The sequence below is a fragment of the Tympanuchus pallidicinctus genome, unplaced genomic scaffold (assembly GCF_026119805.1).
Source record: "Tympanuchus pallidicinctus isolate F22 unplaced genomic scaffold, pur_lepc_1.0 scaffold16, whole genome shotgun sequence".
Taxonomy (NCBI): domain Eukaryota; kingdom Metazoa; phylum Chordata; class Aves; order Galliformes; family Phasianidae; genus Tympanuchus; species Tympanuchus pallidicinctus.
In genome coordinates this window covers 5,970,002-5,980,596 of record NW_026294679.1, presented here as the reverse complement: position 1 = coordinate 5,980,596, position 10,595 = coordinate 5,970,002, and the positions used below count along the sequence as shown (strand labels likewise).

General features: G+C 37.3%; 1 protein-coding gene across 1 annotated transcript in view; it reads right to left on the bottom strand.

Annotated features, from left to right (window-relative positions):
* Nucleotides 1-4,401: 4,401 nt before the first annotated feature.
* RAB11FIP2 (RAB11 family interacting protein 2) overlaps nucleotides 4,402-10,595 on the bottom strand; it is a 32,561-nt gene continuing 26,367 nt past the window's right edge. The window contains exon 5 of the mRNA XM_052677312.1: nucleotides 4,402-8,942. Coding sequence (XP_052533272.1) covers nucleotides 8,715-8,942 — 228 coding nt within the window. The 3' untranslated portion in view covers nucleotides 4,402-8,714. The remainder of the gene's footprint in view (nucleotides 8,943-10,595) is intronic.

Here is a 10,595-nt window from a genome sequence, read left to right as displayed (position 1 = left end):
GAGTGACAACGTAGTTCCAAACCCTCACCCCCACTCACAAACTCTGTTCCCATCTTGACATTCCATCACTGCATTTGCACTGTTCAGGCTTGTACTCATCCTCCCAAAGCTCAAGATAGTTTTCAAACGAGCCTTCAAAAACTTGCTGTGATCCCAGTTTTGGCAGACAGCTCTTGTCACATACTTCGTTACTTTGGTCAGAAGTCCCCATCCCAAACAGCCAAAAAGTGAAGAAGAGGAGCAGCCTCCAAATAGGGAGAGTCACGCTGGTTTGTGGAGAAGTTCAGCACATTGGCATGTGTAAGAATGAAGAGAACTGGAACAAGTGCTAAAAAATGCTCCAAATAGAACGTGGCGAAATGTTCAGAACTTCCAACTACTACAGAAAATTGTGAAATGGATTAAAAAAAACCAAACGACTAACAGCTCATTAGTAAATATACCCCTATCATGTTGGTTCTAGCAACAGAAGTGTGCTTTAACTCTCTGAAATCATTTCCAATGAAACAAAGTTTAAGCATAAGTCCTTACCATAACTTTTATTAAGACAGAGTCAATTTATGCCATCAAAAATGAACAATGAGTTTTTTCAATCACAGTGGACACTGACTTGCAGGAAAAAACTGAATCTTAAACCAAGTCACATAATTCTTCTGTTCATAATGAAGACTTTTATTTCTCCCTGCTGCTGTTGGATGCTGTTTTCAGGTGGTTTCTCAAAATCCATGCTATTTCACAGTATTCTGTGTATTGATTACGAGGCCAATTACAAAGAGTTCTAAAACTTCAGTAACATCAATCAACAATAATTAGGCCCTTAACAAATTAAGAAATAGTCATTTACACAAGTCTTTAAATGGGAAAGTGTAAGAAATATCGAATTCTGGAAGCACACAAGGCTGGCCCTCACATGCCAGGTACTTCATATGCACAAGTCAAGACCATCTCTCTCATTGGGCCACTATTTTCTTCCACATTCATAGCACACAGCACCTGTTAGAATACCATTCCCATTCTCTTGTCCTCCATGTTATAAAGAAATGGTAGTGAATTTGGTGCTCACCTGTTTGATAAAGGAGTGCTTGAGGCTATATGCCCAAATATAGCTGCATTGCTGTTCCATACAAAGATTTGAGCTATTTTATTTCTTTTTAGGGAACTCTCCTTCCTGCCAGAACCCTTTTTTAATGTCTGCCATGAACAAAAGAGTATATAATTTGACCTCGTATACCTTGGAAAATAATTTGTGATCTCACCATGCTACCTTACAAATCAAAATAGCAAATTATGGTAACTTTTGAATCCTAAAATATTGTAGCACATATCTAAAAGGAATCAAAACTATAAACTGCATAAAGACTTCAAATTGCTTTCTGTTACACAAGTTTAATGACTTCCTTTACAACAACATGTAAACCCTCCTTAAAAACAGTGCATTGAAGAATGCTTATTGAAATACAATTGCTGTGCAGGAGAATCTTTTAAAAAAACAATTGCCATTTTGTATGTTGTGCTTCTGCGTTCTTTAAAAATAAACACCAAATAGTCCACAGTTAGCAAAATATATTTAAGCTTTGAATTGTAAGCTTATGTAATAAGCTGCTTTAATGGGAGAAAACTTCTTATTAGGAAAAAGAAAACACTCATAGCTGGAGAGTTGGGAGCGGTTCTCCAAGGATGCCACGAGGCTCCTGGCTTTTTAGACAAACCTCTGGCCCCAAAGGGGCAGATTTTCATAATGTGTTGTAGAAGCCCTTGGCAAATGACATAATATTCATTAAATTTAAATGGAGACGCTTGATGTTTTCTGTAAAGATGTCCCAGGGAGTCAATTTTCAAGGAATTCATAATGTAAGCAGCAAGTTATCGGAGAAGGAGACATTCATCACCTCGGAAGGCTCCAAATGAATCATTTAGAGAAAGAGGTGGCATGACACATTTCGGCATTTTCCTTGTGGTCTCCACGAGGCCCTGTGCCAGACACACACCCCAATAACAAGAGAGGCAACCTGTGCAGCCACGTGCTGCAGGCACTGCATTTCCTCAGGCACTTTCTACTTTCCAATGGAAGCGCTTAGTTTAATCCTTAAAGTTAATGCTACAATGTCAGAAGGACTGAAAGAGCAGAGGTGACAAGAGCCTGAAGCTCTTGGCTTCTGCCTGACATCTGCCTCACACCTAACGGTAGCTAACCCATCTGTTGAACTCCCATTTTCTTTTTCCTTTTCTTTAATGTGTTTCACTCTGACACTGATCCTGCTTGCAAAGGAGAAGTGAACAAAGCATCCTATTACAAAAAGAATCTACTGCATGCTGGGCAAACAGAGCCTTTAAAATCAGAATCCTGTCCTACCAACTTCAGCTTCCTGTTGTTGGGTTGTTTCTGTGTTGCAGGCTTTTTTTTTCCCTTTTTTTTTTCTTTCTATTTCAGCAGTGAAATCTATCCAACATTCCTTCTATTTGGTTCCTCTTCACCACACAGCAGATATATAGAATCATAGACTCATAGAATCATGAAGTGGAAAGGACATTTAAAGGCCATCTGCTCCAACTCCCCATTCAGTGGGCAGGGACACCCGTGGCTCCATCAGGTGCTCAGAGCCCCATCCAGCCTGACCTCGGGTGTCCCCAGGGGACAGCCACATAGCAACCACCAAACATCCTGCTTCTAAGTCTGAAGCAAAGGACCATCCCAAGGAAGTTCCTTCCCTTTGAAATGTTGGGCTTTGTTTAAATATAACGTGCCCAGAAGATTTTAAGAAGCTTACTTTTAAACTTGCCAGCATTTAGCTATGGAGAGTACTTCTCTGTCGTGAATATCAAAGCCTGATCTATGTTGCCACATGGGCTGCTGCCTGGGCTGCATTAGAAGCATGGTCAGCAGGTTGAGGGAGTGATCTGGATGGGGCTCTGAGGACCTGATGGAGCTGTAGACATCCGTGTTCACTGCAGGGGAGTTGGATCCGTTGGCCTTTAAATGTCTCTTCCAACTCAAATAATTATAGGATTCTATGCTATAAATCCCATTGTAAACCCACTACAAAAACCTCTGCAGACTAGACACTGGTACACAGGATGGAATGTACTGATACTTACATAAGCACTGCACAGACAATGTCCTCACTTGGACTGTGCTGAGCGTGGTAGTCTTCCATCATCACTATTCAATATACAGAACAGACAAGAGAGTTATAGCTTCCTTTAAAAGATAGTCTTACTCCTCTCCCACAAAACGGCACTAATACAAAATAATCCAACGTTTAATTTATTAATGTGGAATGAGAGATGAGATTTGTTCTTCATCATCATTATTTATAGCTTTACTAACACATCCAGTGTTATACAAAAGGGCAATGTATCCCAAGTGAGCTTCAGCCAGACCTTGCACAGCACTCCCCTAACAACAGAGAAAACAAAATAAGAAAATGAAATCCTGACTTTTATTCTGTACGTTTCCATAAAGAATTAACTAAATAAGTTTAATATTTATATATCTGAAGAGAGACAAATTGTTTTTAATGGTTCCTCTTTGTTTACGTCTAAGTATTACAATTGCTTTTTAACTGTTAGCTTATATTTAAAATATCCTTGAAATACTGTTATCACGGATTAGAAATGTTAAGTAGTAAAAACTCGAAAGCCAAGTCCATGCTGGGAAAATGGGAAGCTACCTAATGAAGCTGGGATCTTACCTGTCAATAGAAGTACAGTTGGTATCAACTAAGCAACATCGTGCTTCTGAGGCACAGAAATCGCATTGGATCCATTTTCAGATGGGCAATGGACCTGAGAATGAAGTCACCATCTGCGAATTACAGATGGAAACTGCCTTTCAGTATGCAGCACGGTGCTTCCAGAAACCTCCCTTCCTTCTCCATCCTCATTCCTTGTCCGCTCACCCATTAAGAAAGCTGCATAGCCAGAAAGAATGGGGTAACATAGGTGATGGAGATCCGCAGAACCAAGCATGTGTAAGTGCACATACATCTCAAAATTTGACTCTTATTTGCAACAACCATCCTCTTTCATGAATCCTGAAAGGGAAGAACCCTTTCTAAGCCTCTTGTCAAGCCCATAGTAATATGACAAAGGATTCCGCCATGCTGCCAGAGCAAGGAAAGGAGCTGCATCCAACCAAAATTCAAGCCTCCTCAAGGGACTCGCTGAATTACACCTAAAATTCTCCTCCTGAGCACCTGCTATCCTAACAACTACTGAAGAGAGCAGAGGCTTCCTTTGTTTGCTGCCCTGTATTTTACATTCAGTTAATCGGCCTTAAGGAAACAGCATTCTCTAAGGCTGAGACTCTCAAAAGCATGATTCTTACAAACACATATGGAAGTGGAACTTAGAAGTTACATTTTTTGCATATGCAGATTAAGATCACAACTCAAACAGTACTGTGGTAGTGCATTGTGGTGCTTTATTAGTGTTAGACATGCAATATTGTTTTAATGGACAGAAATTAAAATACTGAGATAACATTGTAATCAAATTAAAGAGCTGAAGTTGCAATAATGAAACAAAAATAAAGTTTTTTCATGCATCCTAGGTTTACAGTTCTCACATGTGCATATAGTTGTGATTCTGTACCATTATTAAATGTAGACAAAGTACCATTGATTGCACAAGACAAAATTAACCCCTAAGGTAGAATCTTTTACAGACTTCCTATATAACCTGGATCTTCAGCTTTTTACAGCATATCGTAACACAAGACACCTGGAAGCTTCTAAGATGAATAGGAATGGCTCTATCACTTGTAATATACAGTGGCTGATGAACAAATTGTGAAAGGCAAAGTAAATGCTCTCTATGCTATAGGAGGCTGTGACTTTTTCCAACAGAAACAAATCTCAAAACCCTTCATAAACAGATTAAAGTGCTACCTATTGCATATTAAATACTTCCAGTGCCTGTATGCAGATTTAGAAGTTATAAATTCCTGAAAATAGTGTCTCAAACTGAAGGTGCTGACAGACCCTTACATCTAGCATCATGAATGCAGCAGCACTATTATCCTTCATCACGGACTTTAAAGAGAGGAAGTTAGGTAACATGCTTCACATATCACCATTTTAAAATCACAGAGCTAACAACTCTATCATATCAGCAACAGTAATGGATACAGAAACAGCAAAAAAGCATACTTTACATATTTAATATAGGACAATATTTTTTCTTTAAAGCTGGAAGTGTAAATAAGCCTCCAGTGCAGCAGTAAACATATTAAGACAACAGTTGTTTTTAGATGCATCTAAGAAAGGGCATCCTCTAGAGAAAGAAATGCAGACTAGTACCTAATGAGCCTGAGTTTCATTAGGTCCCCACATCATAAAGCCTTCCTAAATGCAAGGCAACATTTTCACAGCTGGAAAGTTACAAATAGTTCTTGATACAGAGCCAACAGCAATAAATGTAGCTATGTATAATCTAGGGAGAATGCTACATTCATTAGTAGGTGGAAAACCAAGCTAAACATAAAATACAGCAGCACGAGGTAACATATATAAATATTAAACATCCTTCCAGGACGGTAGAAAGTAAATGTTACTTACAAAACTAAAATACAGCCTTGATATTTGTTCTCTGAAGTAAGGAAAGTACATTGCTATGAGCAGAGATGTTTGAAAGGAGAATTTTCAAGTACAGGGTGTGCACGGATGAACTTTCATTCTTACTTTTGACAGAAGAGACCAAAATAATGTGCCCCAAGTTCTCATCCCTACATTTCAGAGGGCAAGAAAGACTAATTGTAAGTGGCAAGTTATTATAATTTTTAAATGATCTGTCGGAGAATTTACAATTTTGTCCTACTGGAGAAACAGAACTTACTTTGTTTTCAGCATATAAATCACTCCGTATGAAATGTTTTCATTTGAAAGCTGCATGCTCCATCAAATACAGGTGGGATGAAGGTGTATTTCAAAAACAGTCTCAAAATGTAGAAAAATGTTAAAATTTTCATTTTAAACAGAAAATGACAGGTGTGCAATTTTTCCAAAATTGCCCTAGAAGAGCTTATATCTTTAGCCATAAGAACTCCATATAAAAATTCAGAGTTGAAATTCCCGTCCCTTCTGGTAACTTTACCCTTTCCTAAATTGCATTTGTCGTTCTCCTCTCTTTCTTGATACACTGCTGGAAACAAAAGGTGCATTTATTCCCTCACAGATCAGATAAAGACGAGATAGCGCATTCAAAGCTTCACTAAATTTCTTCACTAATGCACAAAAATTGATCTTTTCGCTACCTTTAATCTGCTTATCGTCGTCGGTATGCAAATATGTCAAATGATCTGCTTTTAGTCAATTATGCAGTTTGATATTCTACATTTACATTCTAAAAGGAGTGATTTCAGAGGTGCTAAATATAGTAGAGTTTCATTTTAATAATTATAAGTTGGCTTGCAAGTGAAAAGTCATTGGAGTGTATTTACTTGTTAAACCCCACTGGTGTGTATGGTTTAATCATCATGGATACTACACACTGCCTCACGTGTACCAGTCAGTTTGAAAATGACTGTTGAATTCAAAACAATTGCACAACTCCTCCCCGTTAACAATATGAGAAAACCACTTGCCTTAGCCAAACATTGAAAAATGTTCAAGAACTTGCATGGAAATACTGCGTATCTGAAATACATCTTGGTGTAATTAGGAAATAAAAATGAGCGCAAAACCTAACTTCCAACAGTAAATGTACCATAACTTGTATATAACCTTTGGCACTTTGAATATATTACAGCAAATTTACAGTCATACAGACCTTAAGTGGGTCAGAAAGACATTCACGTGGTTTACAAGGTACAGAACTTGATAAATCTTTTGGCTGTCAATAGAGAAATCACTTGATGAAGTGGGCCTGTTTCTTTGTCTCAAATGACTGAGGCTTCATCCAGGCAAAATGACCTGCACTGGTGGATCCCAACACAGGGCTAAGAATGCTCAAACTGCATGAATTTTAACATTAGGGGTTGGGGAGATAGCTCCTAAAAATGGGAGAAAATAAAAAAATGAGCGTGAAAAGAAGGAGAAAAGAATAAAAAGTAAGAAAATGAAATGTGGGAACGATTGTACCAAATTATTTTTTGTCTGAGAAGTATATTCCTTTGCTATCATATAAAGCTAACATTGTCAGAAGTATTCAGACAGTAGATCCATTTCATCTCTTCTACATAATAGTTATTTAAGATAATCTTTGTGGCTTTAAAAACAAAAAAACAGATTTTTTGCAGCATGAAAAAAAAGAGGAATGTTACGCTTTTTTCTTTCTCAAAACAGCTATTACTGTTGTTATGTAAGAAAACAGATCAGGCGTAGAAAGAAGAGGTGAAAAGACAGTCATTCTTTTAAAATCCAAATCTAAAATATTATCTGTACCTTTTTTTTTTTTGTTCTGCTAGTTTCTTACTGTTTCACAGCAATAGACAATCCAACTGAGGCTCTTATGAAGGAAATTAAAATCTACCTACATTAATATTGTAAGGATTCTTCTCCTACACTATTTTGCCTTAATATGTTCATCACCTTATTTAGCCATTTTATTGAATAACAGATATCCTTTTCATCTGTCATCTTACAATTATTAAATGATCAGGAAGACATGTACAACATTCTTTCATTTGCCTCAAAGAGAACTGAAAGTACATATAAAGAATACAGACCTTTCTAAAAAAATAAAACTAAATTGAACCTCTTCCCCTAGACATGTTTCAGCAACACAGCCTATTTCTAAAGGCTTATATTTTGTTCTCATAAGTTTAAAAAAACCTAGGAGATAGAGATCACGTTAAACTCAACCTTAAATTCAGTCAGTTCTACATTTTCAGAATTACCATGTCTTTTTAATTCAGTCTGTTCATTTCTCCTATACTTTTACTGTAGCAGACCTTGGCTGAACAAAGTACTCTTACCTTATTCCAACTTTTCTTCCATCCTACTTCTGACTCTATTAACACTGTTCAAAGTACTTTAATGCATAAAAAAAGCATGCAATAACTTCATACAAAAAGATCTGCAAAATAATCCCATGTAATGAGTTCGCCACCAAAGTTCAATCGTTATACACAAAAAATCTGCACTTAAGTGTAAATTAACTCATTCCCACATGTGCCATTAGTGAAATGGCATGGTATTTTTCACATTGCCATACAAAAGCATACTGCATACAGTACAGCATTTACTCTGTAAAGATTGTGCATCACTGTTTTCCTCTGTGTGTAAAACAAACTGCATTCCATTGCAACAAGCCACGCTTAGATTCTACACTGGCTTGAAAACAGTGGCCTTAATGGCATGCCATAATACCAGAATTGACATATTTGCATAATATTAATTATCAGTCAAGAAAACATTCAAAAAAGCACAGGGTATCCCAGCTGATGCTGCATGGACAGTGTGGACACAGACACTGCATTCATGTGTGTTATTTACTCTACAGTAAATATGCTGCAGCTAAAGTTGTTTTCAAAAAGGAAAAATAAACAAACTTGTTCAGCTAACCCAATGAAGTACCATTTTGGCAGTACCTGCAAGTGTTTGGAATTAAAACCAAAAGTCAAATAGCAACACAAAAAACTTCGCCACAGTCCCATCCTCCCAATGTCTGGAATTTTTTTTAGAACAAAAAGGAATGAAAAGAAGTCAAAACGTTGAAATGTTATTTCCTTCCACTACTGTACTCAGCAGAATGTCCCACCAAGTGTCACCATCTTAGCTTTTGGAGAATTTGCCAGCCTTTCGAGAAGGTTCATATGGCACTCTGAGAATACTGGGTGTTTCTTCCATCACTCGTACAAGAAGATTATCAATGTAATCCTCCAGTTCACGAATATGGCTGTCCTTCTTCTTAAGCTGCTCTTTATGTTTCAGCAGCTCTTGTAAAACCTCCTCGTAGGTGAGGTTCCGGTATCCTGCAGTGGCGTCAAAAGGATTTCCATCCTACAGGTAGGAAAAAAGAACAAAAATAAACAGGTAGGAAAACAAGCAAAAGAAAAGGAAACAAAACCCACCAGATTTAATTAATTAGTTTTCTGAACCGAACAGGTTGACAGGTTGCTTTTCATATATTTCTCATGTACACCTCCGACACAGGACATTTTTCTTATATTATGTTCCTTCTCTTTTCACTCTAGAGCTTTTCCCTCCAATATCCCTCCCGGAGCAAACAGCTGGCGATACGTTGCCCAGTTTGAAATGTTTCCCACACTAACACATCAGAAAAAAAAAACAACGCTGTTCTCAGAAAGATGTGCACACATTTTGTGAACATCTGAGCAGTAACCCCAGCAAACTGTAGTGGGACCTTTTGGGAAACCCACAATAAGGTAACATTAATTGCAGCAGAAAAAGAGCCCTGAGAATTCCGGCCCTACCGTAACTTTCCTGAGTTCTCATCTTTAGAGAATATTATAGCAAAACATTTACTTAGCTTTAAATGACATCAGCCCTCATCTGTCTTTCATATTCTATTTTTAGTCACCAGCAGCTTGCCAGGCCTTGGTCTCTGAAATATACATTACAGCTTCCAATTTTACGTTTCAGGTGAAGTTAAGAAGACCAGAGTACTTAAGGCAGAAATGTGTACTGCTAGAACACCTTGCTGCATTGCTGCCTACAAAGCAGAAAGGGCACAGAAAGCAGCAGAGGAAACAGCAGCGCTTTGCTATTGATTTCTGATGGCTGTGGATGCAGTTATCAACAAAGATGGGCAAATTGGTCCATGTAAGAAAGGTCAGGAGGCGAACCAAAACACTATAATGTCCTATTCTATGTCAAGAAGATACAGCTGAGATCTTCAGTAACCAGATAATGAAATATTTGGCAATTTATAATCCAGGAAAAGATTGCTTCTTCCCATACAGCTCCATACTGACACGTTGGCATGTCAAATCATGAACATATGCAGGTGCCCAGAGTTTTCAGTAAAGCCTTGCAAGAAAAGACGGAGCACTGCAAACATGCTGAAGTAGCACAGATCAATCAGTCACTCTCCATCAATTAGATTTTAATAGCAGCTCTTCAAATTAGGTGCTTTTAAGGATTTTTCACTGCATTCAAGATGTTTCACAGCACATTCATGTACGTGTATTTAGTATTTTGAACTTCTATTATCAAGTGACAGCATTCGACGCGATCAATAAGTGCCATTTTATAAAAATGCTCACCTTGATGAAATCCATAAATTGGTTACTAATTGATTTCCAACAAGTAGAGAAGAGGAAATAACTTTACTTTGTGGTCATTCTATTTTTAGCACATTTTCTTCCATAAGAAGGAAGCTAAATTTTATCTTCAAAGAATTAGGGATTTAGGGTTGTTTTTTTTTTTTACACACTAGAAAATAAATTAAGACTTCAATGTATGAAATACAGAGTTTGCTTAATTTTCTGATTTGGCAAAGGAAGAGGAAAGAATATGCAATGATGTTTTTAATCATTATATAAAGTTTACTGGAAAATCATGTACAATACATATGCTTTAAAGATGTTTTGCCACACATATGCTCGCTACTTCTGTGTGATCTTCTGTGTGAATAACTTATCAAATTAAACACACAAGAAAATTCTACAATGCTTTTAGTATTTAGAAATA